This window comes from Pseudochaenichthys georgianus, chromosome 14, assembly GCF_902827115.2.
Source record: "Pseudochaenichthys georgianus chromosome 14, fPseGeo1.2, whole genome shotgun sequence".
Lineage (NCBI taxonomy): Eukaryota > Metazoa > Chordata > Actinopteri > Perciformes > Channichthyidae > Pseudochaenichthys > Pseudochaenichthys georgianus.
In genome coordinates, this window is record NC_047516.1 from 4,019,756 (window position 1) to 4,034,761 (window position 15,006).

General features: G+C 42.7%; 2 protein-coding genes across 2 annotated transcripts in view; both read left to right on the forward strand.

The window, feature by feature from the left end:
- Positions 1–2,202: 2,202 nt before the first annotated feature.
- Positions 2,203–4,059, forward strand: LOC139435086 (CAP-Gly domain-containing linker protein 2-like). Its single transcript, XM_071205448.1, has 2 exons — positions 2,203–2,815; positions 3,973–4,059. Exon 1 carries the CDS (start codon positions 2,433–2,435, stop codon positions 2,715–2,717), a length of 285 nt encoding a protein of 94 aa, XP_071061549.1. The 5' UTR covers positions 2,203–2,432; the 3' UTR covers positions 2,718–2,815; positions 3,973–4,059.
- The window catches only part of LOC117458575 (CAP-Gly domain-containing linker protein 2-like), a 19,882-nt gene continuing 7,673 nt past the window's right edge, over positions 2,798–15,006 (forward strand). The window contains exons 1-7 of the mRNA XM_034099150.2: positions 2,798–2,815; positions 3,973–4,110; positions 4,161–4,529; positions 4,894–4,951; positions 6,040–6,123; positions 7,427–7,442; positions 9,141–9,296. Of these exons, the coding sequence (XP_033955041.2) occupies positions 2,798–2,815; positions 3,973–4,110; positions 4,161–4,529; positions 4,894–4,951; positions 6,040–6,123; positions 7,427–7,442; positions 9,141–9,296 (839 nt within the window). The remainder of the gene's footprint in view (positions 2,816–3,972; positions 4,111–4,160; positions 4,530–4,893; positions 4,952–6,039; positions 6,124–7,426; positions 7,443–9,140; positions 9,297–15,006) is intronic.

Sequence of the window (15,006 nt, forward strand, 5' to 3'; positions counted from 1 at the left end):
CAGGGCAAATAATTGCTAGTCTCTTCAGTGTGCATGTCACAAAACGAGATGCATTGTGGGACATGTAGTTTATGGGCAAATCTGCTTCTGTAAAGTTGCATGTAACCGTATAATAAACGTATTATATTCTTTGCTAGCTCTTGCGGGGCCACAGAAAATGAAGTCGCGGGCCGGATATGGCCCCCGGGCCTTGAGTTTGAGACCCCTGATTTACGGGATCAGAATCATCCCTTCTGGATGACTCTATGATCCTCTTCAGCTGGTGAATTGTTTCCATTCTGAATCAATTCATTTACAATTTAAATAGTTTAAAATGTGCGTTTTGAATTCCACCTTTTTACCGAGTATCAAGAAATCAGTCCAATGTATTTTTGCTAATCCCACTTACTAACTGACAAACCTAACCTCCTCAAGGTGCTGAATATTAAATGAACATTCATCAGGTGTTCAATTACTCCAAAGGACTACGAGTGGCTGAAAAATGTCGCCCAAAGATCGCCGGCGGGTGTCACGTGCACTTTAAATGTTCTGGAAGGTTCCTTAAACAGCTTTAGCCTTGTTTTTATCTCATGAAGTCCCTAAGCGACACACACTGAACAGTCTGGTGGGTCATGGGCCAGGTCATGTGATTTAGTGTTCCCATGACAACATATCCAAGATGTCCATGTGCCAGGCTTTTTTTGTTTGTTGCTAAAGGTGAAATTCAAGCCATTTTAAGAATGAAAATGCTTCCATAACATGTCCTTTATTACATTGAACCTGTTGTGGAAACTTTTCTTGATCAAATTGATATGAAACAAACATCGCTGTGACACCGATCGGGACTTTAACCCGAAGCTTCACAGTAAACCCAAAGTGACATATAGAAATATGATCATGATCTGCTCAGTTAATTTAGCTGATTCAATTATATTGAGTTAATGTTCTTATTCTTCAATTCAAAGAATGTTCAAACTAATTTAAACCAAAAAGTTATCCTAATTAATTAAGTTATAAATAAGAGTTATTTTACCATTAAAGCCCATCAATGGGACGTAGTATGTGACACTAGGGGGGTTCTCGTCAGAAATGTGTTCTATTTAGTCTAAACTATGTTCCCCTTAATCTTCCCAAACGTAGGGACCGGGTTCTTTTGGTACTCGAAGTGCCTAAATGTGTTTGATCTGTAACGCACTTTTAGATCCTTGCCGTATAGTCAGAGTGAACGATAGATCACGTGAAGTGTCAGTGGGTATAATCGTCTTTTATTAAACCGCTGTCAGCTCTAATACTCTCTGCAGATACAGATTGTTTCTGCCAGCCTGTCCGGAACAATCTGTATCTCGGCCGCCTAAAATCGTTATCGTTAAATCTTACTTCTTTAATCCATACTGAAACAGAAAGGATGTCCCATTAATATTAAAACCTCATGCTCGAAGTAGGACATGAATAAATACCGAGTCATTCTTTGTATCATCTTTTGTCTAAGAAGTCGTCCAGCAGGGAGTTTTAACGTTTCACTTTGTCACTGTCCACGCGCTGAATGTCTCGTATGCTTTTAACGGTTTCCAGTCTTTACAAAGATCTTCGGTTTCCCTTTCACTTCCTTATTGCTGAGTCACTTGTTCTTTAGCAGAGGTGGAAGAAGTATTCTGATGCTATACTTGAGTAAAAGTACTAATACATTATTGTCAAAATACTTAATTACAAGTCCTGCATTGTTAATCTTACTCAAGTAAAAGTACAAAAGTATTATCTAAGTAAAAGTACAGGAAAAATGACTTAATGTGTACATATATTACATTATATGTCACTTTTATCCAAAGCAACCTACATACTCAGTACTGTGGGAAATCGGAGCAATTTGGGGTGAAGTGTCGCAAGGACACAACGACATGCTGACTGCAGTGGGACTCGAACTTGCTACCCCTGATTCGAAGTCCAGCACACTATCCACTGAGCCACAGCCTCCTGCTACTGCATCAAGTAGCATTTGACTGTTGCAGACAAGCAAAGCTCTGATGGACTTTCTGTCAAATTTTAAGCAATTTGACTCTTTTTTTGACTTAAAAAGTTAAAAAAAGTTTGACTTTTGTTAACTAAAGCTGTTAATAAATGTAGTGGAGTAAAATTAAATTATCTCCCTTTTAGAAGTATAAATAGCATAAATTGACTTTTATTATTCTACTAATACGATATTAATACAGACAATTGATGAAAAAAAACATTCAAACTCAATTAGTAGAAGCTGGAGGGCATAAAAGTATAGCTGATAAAGAAAATAGACGTTAGTCACGTAAAGTACCTCAAAATTGTATTTAAGTCCAGTACTTGAGCAAATGTACTCGGTTACTTCCCACCTCTGTTCTTTGGAATGACGTGGCTCAGCTTCAGGGTGTTTCTTAGTCGTTCTTTCGAAGCAACCATCAGATTTAATTTCAGCGACGGTGACCATGTTGTTTTTTTCTCGTCAGCAAACCACGGTTGAGGAGCAGAGTCGCATCGTGCAGCTGGAGGAGGAGCTGAGCCTCCGGAGGGCGGAGATGGCGAACCTGCAGGTGAAGCTCCGAGGGTCCGAGGAGGAGGACGGCGGCGAGGCCCCGGGGTCCGAGCCCGAGACCCTCGTCCTGCGAGTCCAGCTGGCCTCTGCGGGCCGCGAGCACAACAAGGAGAGCAGCGAGCTGAGGGAGAAGCACGAGGCGGAGCTAGAGGAGGGCGGCAGGAGGTCGCCGAGCTGAGAGCCGAGCTGGAGAACAAGAGCCGGGAGCTGAGCGAGGTGAAGCTGAAGGTCCAGGACGCCAACAGGGAGAACGTGCAGATGATGGACACCTGGAAGGTATCTGTCCAACGCACACTGATCAGAGAGCTGTGGGAACCAATCAGTCAGTCAGGATAGGGTTTTATTCTGGAGAGGACGAGGGATATTCAGGAAAAAAGTTAAAGGCAAAAATATGAGACGCATAGAGAGCTGGGAAACCTGAAGATCAGCTTTCATTACCGTGCTCTGTCACAGTAAGTCTCACACGTTGGACACCTGTTCAACGCAAACTGATCAGAGAGCTGTGGGAATGGATGTTATGCTGAAGAAGACAATCTCAATCTTTATTTATATGATATCACCGAAGACCACCACACGGCGCCACAGGAGGTCTTTCCTCCCAGTGGCCATCGCACACCAACACTATGTGCAACATACATATCAATATAACTACCAGCATTACAATACACTCGCTGCTATATCTAACTATGTGCAATATTATTATTATTAGTATTATTAATAATGCTATGATAACGTGCAATTACGTAACTGCCACTACGTTTTATTTTGTGCACTACTAACTACTAACTACTGCTAATAATTGCATTGATTGTGTGACCATCACATTTTAAACAACCTCAGTTGACCAAAGTGCTGTACAGGGAACAACTACAATATCGGATAACACAATAGGAATACAATAATAAAACAATTAAATTAATTAATTAAATTAAACAATAACTACAAACAAATAAAACATATAGAAAGATGGGATTTTCAGGGTTAAATAAATAATAAAACACATTAGACAAATGGAAAGCTGGGAACCTGAAGATCTTTCGTTACCATGCTCTATTAACGTACGTCTCATACGTTGTTGCAGCGAGGGAGAGGGAGAAATCACACCATTTGTTTCAGTGATATGAAATCAAAAACGAATTTAAACATTTTTAACACCAAAAAAAGCCTCCAAAATATAATTTGAAGACAATACGATACGATAATACTTTAATGGTCAGATCAAGTCTGAAATGTGACTTGCATCACAGCTGCTCCATGTGTAACATCAACAGACAAATATCAATACACAATACATGAAAAACAACAAACATGACATCACGATCACTGAGAGAAAACCTGCTCAAAGAGCCTTCAGCGTGCATCTGATCTGGGGTCAGCTCTGTGAGATCTTGAGGAGCTCCGTATCTAATATTTCCCCTTCCTTCCCTCTGCAGGATAAATTTGACTCCTTGATGGTCCAGCACCAGCGCTCCCTGGAGGACCTGAAGGCCTCTCTGTCCGGGGATCACCCCGCGGCAGGAGGCCCCGAGCAGGCCTCTCTGGAGAGCCTGAAGACGGAGCACCAGCTGGAGGTGGAGAACCTGAAGGCCAACACAAGATCGAAGCAGCCATCCTCACCAAGGAGCGCGAAGACTTCTGCACCCGCCTGGCGGAGGCCAAAGAGCAGCTGGACAAGGGGAGCCAGAGCTGGAGGAGCGAGGCGGAGGCCAGGAGCAGCAGGAAGGCCCTGGAGGAGGCCGGAGAGAAGCTGCAGAGGGCGGAGCGACGGCTGGCCGAGGTGGAGAAGATCCACATGGAGAAGGACAGGAACTCAGAGGAGCTGAGAGAGAGGCTGGAGCTGTCGGAGAAGAAGATCAGCGACTACCAGGCGCTGCAGAACGCCCAGGCCGAGAGCCAGCAGGAGATCCAGAAGCTGGAGGAGCAGCTGAGGGTGACGGCCAATCAGCTGCAGGCAACGCAGGCCGACCGCTACACCTCCAACGATGCTAACGTGAGTCTCACAGGAGATGAGAGGAGATTTCTTTGGACTATCTGTGTTGTGAATGTATTATTTTTCTACATGTGTCCGTACTGGAAGAGAGATCCTCCTCTCTTGCTCTCCCAGAGGTTTCTTCAGTTTTTCCCGCATTAACTTTGGGGTTTCTTTTTCTCAAGTTTTTCCTTGTCCGTTGTGAAGATGTAAGGACAGAGGTCGTCGTAATCATATTCATATTCTGTATAAACTGTAAAGCCCACTGAGGCTAATGTAAAACTTGTGATATGAAGCTGTACACTTTGATTGATTGATGAGATAACTAAGTGTTGACATGCTGTCACTGCTTTGGTTTAAGCTTTAATACTTAATCCTTTTTCAGGTGATAGAGGACAACGACATTACAGAAGAAAAGATGAAGCTAAAACAGAATGTCGAAGGTATCAACGTCCATTTATTATCATCAAAACATATGCATATGCTTTAGTTTGTATTTTACAAATATTAATGTATATTCTGCTCCGTGCCAATCATTTCTCGAGTTATAGAAACAAATATTTAAAACAGTTATTGAAGTTATAATGAAACCCCTTTACTGTTAAGAATACATGTTCTATTAGTTTATACAAATACTGAGCAATTCTTATTTCTGCCACTTACTTTATTTTCTCACCATCAATTCTAGCATTTAAAATAAAGATAACAAGAGTTCATACTGGCTGAAATCGCCATAACAAAATCTGGCTCCCTTGGCATAAAGGAGATCTGTCCACCAAGTATTCAGTATTATAAGATTTTCAGAAATCCTAATGTAACTTTGGAGACTATAGGCGCGTTCACACCGGAGTACTTTTCTCACTTTAGTTCCGATAGTTCTTGAAAATGTTGCGTTCACACCAAAAAAATCCGGAATTAGAACTTAGTTCAAGGTTCCTATTTCTGATTGGCTGGGCGGATTGCAAACCACGCCTCGTAAAATTCGGAAAAGTTTTGTGAAGCCGCCATTTTATTTGCTGGCATTAGCATTATTAGCATTAGCATTATTAGCATCAGCCCAGCGCACCAACGGAGAGAGTCTAATTATTTATGGCAACACAAAATAAAACATGGGAGCGGTGGAGATGAGGAGGTGTCGGCGTTCTGGCGATTTACTCGTAAGCCAGTCCCCAAATCCGGGGACTTCCGGCCGGGGACTCCGGGTGGCAGTATACGCCGTGAAGTTGTTTGCGGCCTGCCAGTAAACCCAAAGCAGAAGAAGAAGAAGTGACGTCAGCGGCTTCATTTGACTAATCCTCCCTCAGGGACTTATTCCGGTGTGAACGCGATCTGTACTTAGTTCATGAGAACTAAAGAGTTCTCATGAACTAAGTTCTGGGAACTGAGTACGGCAAAGTACTTGGTGTGAAAGCGGCTAATAAGTAACTTAAAGCCTCGTTGATTTGCCTTAGAGCTTGTGTCAGTCACTAATTGTGGTTTCTTGAACATTGCATCCTCAAAACACACTGACTGTTGTTTTGTTTATCTTCAGAAACGATGGAGAAGTTGATGAAGAGGGAGAAAGAGGTGACGACCCTCACTTCCCAGGTGGAAGGCCTCAAATCCCAGATCGGAGGTAAATGTCATTTTCCAAAGAAGAAAGAAAGAAATCTGTCAATACTGTAACCTCTATAGAGAGCTCCTTTATTTTCACACACAATAGCATTGATTTTAAAAACAGGAAAAGATAGTTTGGTGTTGCGTGTTGGCATGGTCCCCACCATGTCTCTTACTTAGGAGCAGGACACACTGATCTTGGAGTTTTTCAGCCTCTTTTTATAGTGATAGTTTTATAGTTGGTTGTCCGGCAGTGGCTCAGTCCGTAGGGGCTCGGACTGTGAGCTGTAGGGTCGCCGGTTCATTTCCTCGACCAGACCTAAATATGGAGTGTGGACTGCTACTTGGAGAGGTCCCAGTTCACCTCCTGCCCTGCCGTGGTGCCCTTGAGGCAAGGCACCGGACACCCCCCTACCCGCTCACTCCCATTGCTCCCCGGGCGCTGTCCAATAGCTGCCCACTACTCCTAGACTCCTGGTGCTAGACTCCTGGTGCTAGACTCCTGGTGCTAGACTCCTGGTACTAGACTCCTGGTACTAGACTCTGGAGTCTAGTACCGGACTCCTGGTGCTAGACTCAGGAGTCTGGTACTAGACTCCTGGTGCTAGACTCCTGGTGCTAGACTCAGGAGTCTGGTACTAGACTCCTGGTACTAGACTCCTGGTACTAGACTCAGGAGTCTGGTACCAGGAGTCTAGTACCGGACTCCTGGTGCTAGACTCCTGGACTCCTAGTTCTAGACTCCTGGTACTAGACTCCTGGTGCTAGACTCCTAGTACCAGACTCCTGGTACTAGACTCCTGGTACTAGACTCCTGGTGCTAGACTCCTAGTACCAGACTCCTGGTACTAGACTCCTGGTACTAGACTCCTAGTTCTAGACTCCTGGTACCAGACTCCTAGTACCAGACTCCTAGTTCTAGACTCCTGGTACTAGACTCCTGGTACTAGACTCCTAGTACCAGACTCCTGGTACTAGACTCCTGGTACTAGACTCCTGGTACTAGACTCCTGGTACTAGACTCCTAGTTCTAGACTCCTGGTACTAGGATGGGTTAAAAGCAGAGGACACATGTCACTGTGTGCTGTGTGCTCTGCATGTGTGACCATTAAAGAGGGTTTCCCTCTGATTCTATTCTATCTCTGTGGTTGGGTTGTGTGTCTGTGTTCGTTTAGAGTGTTTTTCTCCTTTTGTGTGTGCTTGTTTTTCTCTTTTGGTCGTCTTTGTGGGTGTCTTTGAAGTTGTTTTTATGTCCTTTTGTGAGTCTATTTCCAGCTGTGTTTTGTTTGTAGCCTTTTGATGTTTCTTTTTGTGTCATTTAGCATCTCTTCATGGTTGGTACATGTCTTGTTTTGTTCCGTTCAGTAATCCTTCAATGCCTGCAGGGGAATGGCAGTGTTTTGCCATAAATGACGCTATTGCTTGAATCATCTCCGTCAGTCAAATTGGCTTTTGTTTTGGAGGAAATCTGACATATTTCTCATTTTGTAAACTCGTTAACTGAGTCATAAAGAGCATTTTAAGTGTCCCGTCATTGTAGTTCTCTGTGCTGTGCCCTGTGTGTTATTGACTGCAGGCTTGACTTCATTTTGTGTTCATCTTCACGGTTTCATTCTTTGATCAGCGCTGAGAAATCTGTCAAAGGCGGTCTTTGAAAACTCCCATCACTTCAAAGGGACCCAAAACACTACTTCGTGTAGCTCGGATAATCACATTGACACACTTTGAAGAACAGACAGTGAATATTTTAACAGCAAGAAAGAGACACAGAGCGGAGGATTATTCAGTTATGGGCCACAAAGTGTACATTGAAGTCGGTCTTTTTATCTTTGTGTTTGAAGGAATAGAAGTGGAGGAATACCAGCACAATATTAAAAAAAGAAATAACACAAATACAGTCGTAATTGTCGGCGCTTTCACACCGCAGTACTTTTCCCACAAAGGTTCATCAGAAATTAGTTAGTTCTCATGAACTAAGTACAGATCGCGTTCACACCGGAATAAGTCCCTGAGGGAGGATTAGGCAAATGAAGCCGCTGACGTCACTTCTTCTTCTTCTGCTTTGGGTTTACTGGCAGGCCGCAAACCACTTCACGGCGTATACTGCCGCCCAAGTCCCCGGCCGGACGTCCCCGGAGTTGGGGAAGGCTTCAGTAGAAGCTGCTGGGACTCCCAGCAGCTTCTCCTGAAGCCTTCCGAGTAAATCTCCAGAACGCCGACACCTCCTCATCTCCACCGCTCCCATGTTTTCTTTTGTGTTGCCATAGGTTAGTCTCTCTCCGTTTGTGCGCTATGCTAATGCTAATAATGCTAATGTGAGGATAATAAAATGGCGGCTTCACAAAACTTTTTGGGAGTTTTTTTCTAAAGTGGGAAAAGTACTGCGGTGTGAACGCGCCTAAAGGGAGATCATACTACCTGAAGCCTTATTACTTTAGGTAACATATATTTTTGCACAGAAAGATGACTTCACATGCATTGTTGCTGTTATACATTTTGTTCCTAATTTGGCTTTAATAAAGTCAATCTTATCTCATCTAATCTAATATCATGTAATATAACATTATGTCATTAAATATGACATAATATTGTTTTAACAATTTATACAAGGTGTTTAAGTTAATTTCTAAATAACATTATCATAAATAATGCTGAATATACTGAACTGACAATTTATATTAAAGGGTACCTATCATGCAAAATGCACTTTTATACATAAACATGTGTCCCCGGTGTGTCGGGAACTCAAGCAGCGTCAGCAAATAAAAGCCTCTCTCTTTTCCTCCGTACCGAAATCTCTAAAAACGGGGAACAACGGAGCTGATCCAGATTTGCGTCCGATATGACGTAATCTTGCAAATCTGGATCAGCTCCGTCTAAAATGCATGATCCGTTTGGTATTTTGAGCGAAACACATCATATATATATTTTGATATATTTGTATATATCTGAGAGCCAAAATATATGCCTAAAAATAGCATGATAGGAGACCTTTAAATTCAAATGTTCTCCTCCTTCTTATTTCCCATCCTTCAGCTCTGGAGGGAAGGTGCGCTCCGGAGAGAAGAAAGCCGAGGCTCTGGCGAGGGAGAATGTGCGCGTGGAGTCGGAGCTGGAGTCCATGACCAAGAAGTCCCATGATGCATCTGGGCAGCTGGTCAATATCAGCCAGGAGCTGCTGAAGAAAGAGAGGTACGCAGACAGCGCTGCATTGATTTTACAATCTGCCTCAGCACTTACTGCCAGAGAGAAAGGATCCTCGCAGACATGACGCACTGAAGTACAACATGTTATTAATTTGATAATGGACGGATACTTGGAGCCCACAGGCCATGTATTGATTTTAATCCACATATCTTCAGCTATATTGTATCACGCTATTTCATTGTGTAATGTTTCATCTGGATACTGCCAATGTTGCAGTTATAACAGCGCCCTGCGGAGCAATCAGGCCCCGCTTTGTTGTTTTATTTCCTTTAGATTGTTCTTTTAAAAGTATCAGCCTTTGTTGTCGGCTTTCTGTCTTTTGTTGTTGTTGTTTTTATGCTTTTCCTCTATTGGGAATGAGGTTAACGCAGCAATTCACACAGTCATATTATGTTATATAAGTTTACAGAAAGATACATCCTTTCTGATGTTCCAATATAATTCGCACTCGCGCTTCTATTGGCTAGCGCTCCAACACATTGTATGTGATAGGCTAAGGGGCGGGACATCTCTTAAGTGGTTGACCTATCACAACAGAGTCAGCCAGCTAACCAATCAGAGCAGACTGGGCTCTGGTTTCAGACAGAGGGTGAAAAGAGGTGCTTGGATGGCAAATAAGCATTTGTTTTGCATGTGTGGAGGTTGAATGTAAAAGCCAAATTAAAAGTAATTTATGTTCCTAATAGGGTCACTAATTCTGTATGAATCTTACACCAGGGGTTAAATACAATTTATATTTCCAGCACGGATATTAAGGAGGAAGCAGGGAGAAAAAGACTTTCCTTTATAACTTAAAAACACAAGGGAAATGCGTTCTGTGTTCAAGCTTTGCATTAAAACAAAACATAATAAAATGTTCTGTAAAAGAATAATAGTAAGCAATTAAATGTAGGAACATATTAAGCAATATTAGGCTTCTAGTTTCACAACGCCAGAAGCTTATAATGAATATTCTGCTTCCACTGTTCATGTGGGATTACTTATTAATAGCACCTCTAAGGGCCCTTAACAGCCTTATAATATAATACTAAAGTCATATTAGAAAAACATATTGAAACATCCTGGGCTATAATGTAGGCCTTAATGATAGGATGAATTAAAACTAAGTAAAAAAATAATACTAAAACATCATTAGTTACTTCAGGAGTTTCTTATTGAACCTATCATATCAATGTTAGAAAATTCCATACAATAATTTAAAACTTTTTTATTGAGACTTGATTCAAAATTGCCGTATGTAGTCATACTAGAAATGTAATGGTAACTCCCTGCCATTAGTGTCCTGGTGAATTGTTTACCCAAGCGTTGTCTCTGCATCTGAAAGGTCAAGAGCCGCTTTCACACCAAGTACTTTGCCGTACTTAGTTCCCAGCACTTAGTACCCCCATGGAACTAAAGAGCCGATCGAGTTAACACCGGAATAAGTCCCTGAGGGAAGATTAGGCAAATGAAGCCGCTGACGTCACTTCTTCTTCTTCTGCTTTTGGTTTACTGGCAGGCCGCAAACAACTTCACGGCGTATACTGCCACCCGAAGTCCTCTGCCGGAAGTCCCCGGAGTTGGGGCCTTCCGAGTAAATCGCCAGAACGCCGACACCTCCTCATCTCCACCGCTCCCATGTTTTATTTTGTGTTGCCATAAGTTAGTCTCTCTGCGTTGGTGCGCGGGGCTAATGCTAATAATGCTAATGCCAGCAAATAAAATGGCGGCTTCACAAAACTTTGCGGAGTTTTACTCGGCGTGGTTTGCAATTCGCGCAGCCAATCAGAAATTGGAACTTTTTTCTCCCCAGGAAAGTACCTGCTCTCTAGCAGGGACTGAAAAGGGGGGAAAAGTTCTCTTGAACTAAGTTCTCTTTTTGGTGTGAACGCAAAATTCCAGGAACTATCGGAACTAAAAGGGAAAAGACCCTACTTCTCACACGAATTATAACCTCAGTAAACATTTTTCGGAAGAGTTTATAGTCTCCATCTATAGTTTAAAGTCTTATTCAATTCAGAAGGATGTTCATTTCTTAAATTGAGATCACATTTACAGTGACAAGGACGAATAAAACGGGGATGCTTTTGGTTCGAGAAAGTTGAGCACACACCAATTGGAGACGTCACAGTGACTACGTCCATTTTTTATAAGGTCCTCAATCTACCCACATGAGAAACATAGATATAACTATAATAACTTTTACTTGTAGGTTTGTTTACTTGCTTTAAAGAGTTACATTATAGTGAAATCATGTTTCAAAGCAGTGTTAATATTTTGTTTTTGTTGAAACTAAAACACTTCGTAGAGTTGAAGCGATCCTAAGATAAAGGATCATTCTTCGGGTGTTCGTCACAACAAGAAAGCCCTTTCACATTATACATATTTGATACTGTACATGGATATTTATGATCAGTGCAGCTTAGATACGGTATAATCCTCATATTTCTGTCAGCAGCTGCAGGTCATTATCGCCCAGTTGTGGATACAGAACATTTAACAGACAAAGTTCTGGTAAAGGTCCCATGTCATGCTTTTCCCCCTGTGTGTTATGTAGCGTTGTAAGCATGTAAACGGTCTGCAGAGTCACAGACCCTCTAAGTGCACCCGGTAGCGAGTAAAACTCGAGCACAGAGAAGACCTGAACGCCTCGTTGGAGATTTCTCTTCTTCCATTGTTTCTTCTTGGGTATCGTGATGTATTTCGGGTATAGTGACGTAACGCCTGCAGAGCCGATCCACGGACTTCCTCACACACACACACACACACACACTTGGCGGGACGTTGCGATGCTCGCTGCTGCGAGGAGCGGGATACTGTGAGCTGGCTCACTGGTGTGGGGTCAGCAAGACAGCGAGACACAGCGGAACTCAGCCTCAGAGAAGACACACACTAGAGAAGACACACACTAGAGAAGACACACACTAAAAGGACACACACTAGAGAAGACACACACTAGAGAAGACGCACAGTAGAGAAGACGCACAGTAGAGAAGACACACACTAGAGAAGACACACAGTAGAGAAGACACTCACTAGAGAAGACACACACTAGAGAAGACACACACTAGAGAAGACACACAGTAGAGAAGACACACACTAGAGAAGACACACACTAGAGAAGACACACACTAGAGAAGACGCACAGTAGAGAAGACACTCACTAGAGAGGACACACACTAGAGAAGACACACACTAGAGAAGACTCACACTAGAGAAGACACAGTAGAGAGGACACACACTAGAGAGGACACACACTAGAGAAGACACACACTAGAGAGGACACACACTAGAGAAGACACACACTAGAGAAGACGCACACTAGAGAAGACACAGTAGAGAGGACACACACTAGAGAAGACACACACTAGAGAGGACACACACTAGAGAAGACACACACTAGAAAGGACACACACTAGAAAGGACACACACTAGAGAAGACACACACTAGAGAAGACACAGTAGAGAGGACACACACTAGAGAAGACAATCACTAGAGAAGACACACACTAGAGAAGACACACACTAGAGAAGACACACACTAGAGAAGACACACACTAGAGAAGACACACACTAGAGAAGACACACATAAGAGAGGACACACACTAGAGAGGACACACACTAGAGAAGACACACACTAGAGAAGACACACACTAGAGAAGACACACAGTAGAGAAGACACACAGTAGAGAAGACACACACTAGAGAAGACACACACTAGAGAAGAAACACACTAGAGAAGACACACACTAGAGAAGAGAAGACACACACTAGAGAAGAGAAGACACACACTAGAGAAGACACACACTAGAGAAGACACACACTAGATAGGACACACACTAGAAAGGACACACACTAGAAAGGACACATAAGAGAGGACACACACTAGAGAAGACACACACTAGAAAGGACACACACTAGAGAAGACACACACTAGAGAAGACACACACTAGAAAGGACACACACTAGAGAAGACACACACTAGAGAAGACACACACTAGAAAGGACACACACTAGAGAAGACACACACTAGAGAAGACACAGTAGAGAAGACACACACTAGAAAGGACACACACCAGAGCGTCTCAGAGTCTTTTGAAGGCGCAACATATTCCCGCAGGAGTCCACCTCTGTCAGGTTGCGTTTCTTCATTGCTGGCACACTCGTCACCAAACTCCCACAGCCATTTTAGTGTGTGTTACTTGGCATTGCTGATCCAGCCAAGTGAAAAGAGAGTCGTGGACGTGCAGGGCTTCCTTAAACACTCACACTTACACAATGCGCTTTGAAGGACACTACAGATTAGTCTAATTGTATTACATTGTTGGCCAACTCGCATTATGCGGTTCTTGCATTATTGATGGTTATGATGTCAGTAAATGCTACAAGGCTTTAAAATAAGTGCTTCTGGCTCCAGCAGAATATTTTCTTTTGTGCATTGTCACTGCAGCAATTATGTAATATGCAATACAAACATATCTACTGTATCCCATCCATTGGTGGCCCCTTGAGTTAGGGTCATTATCTCCCCTAATGTTCCTGCTGCTATGTGAGCCTCACATCCTTTTAGGAAAACAAACGAGTGAGGATAATTCAAGAAAGCCAATTACTAGCCTTACTGGAAGAAATATTGATTTTTCTTTTTTGTTGAAGCAAGCAATAATACAAGACCATATAACTATGCATGTCACGGGAACACACATCAAAGTTACTGAGCAGAGCGCTGCCATAGTTAGGAGCCCCGAGGAGCTGCAGGAAAGCGTGTAGGAGGAGGAAGAATACATTATCACGGATGTGGAGGACATTGCTTCATTAAACACGAGTAAAACAACCTCTTACATGCATTCACTTTTGTCCACTGGGGGGCAGCAGAAACGAGCTGTGAACACAATACTGACGGTATTTAATGGATTGTTAAACGCGCCCTATTCTGCTGATGTTCAGGTGTATATCAGTATGTAGTGTCTCTACTTTAAAGAGTCCTCTCCTGCTGATGTTCAGGTGTATATCAGTATGTAGTGTCTCTACTTTAAAGAGTCCTCTCCTGCTGATGTTCAGGTGTATATCAGTGTGTAGTGTCTCTACTTTAAAGAGTCCTCTCCTGCTGATGCTCAGGTGTATATCAGTATGTAGTGTCTCTACTTTAAAGAGTCCTCTCCTGCTGATGTTCAGGTGTATATCAGTATGTAGTGTCTCTACTTTAAAGAGTCCTCTCCTGCTGATGTTCAGGTGTTATATCAGTATGTAGTGTCTCTACTTTAAAGAGTCCTCTCCTGCTGATGTTCAGGTGCATATCAGTATGTAGTGTCTCTACTTTAAAGAGTCCTCTCCTGCTGGTGTTCAGGTGTATATCAGTATGTAGTGTCTCTACTTTAAAGAGTCCTCTCCTGCTGATGTTCAGGTGTATATCAGTATGTAGTGTCTCTACTTTAAAGAGTCCTCTCCTGCTGATGTTCAGGTGCATATCAGTATGTAGTGTCTCTACTTTAAAGAGTCCTCTCCTGCTGATGTTCAGGTGTATATCAGTATGTAGTGTCTCTACTTTAAAGAGTCCTCTCCTGCTGATGTTCAGGTGTATATCAGTATGTAGTGTCTCTACTTTAAAGAGTCCCTCCTGCTGATGTTCAGGTGTATATCAGTATGTAGTGTCTCTACTTTAAAGAGTCCTCTCCTGCTGATGTTCAGGTGTATATCAGTATGTAGTGTCTCTACTTTA

Bases quoted from the DNA above. Each gene is read 5' to 3' on its own strand.
- LOC139435086 (XM_071205448.1), top strand. From the start codon at position 2,433: ATGTTGTTTTTTTCTCGTCAGCAAACCACGGTTGAGGAGCAGAGTCGC.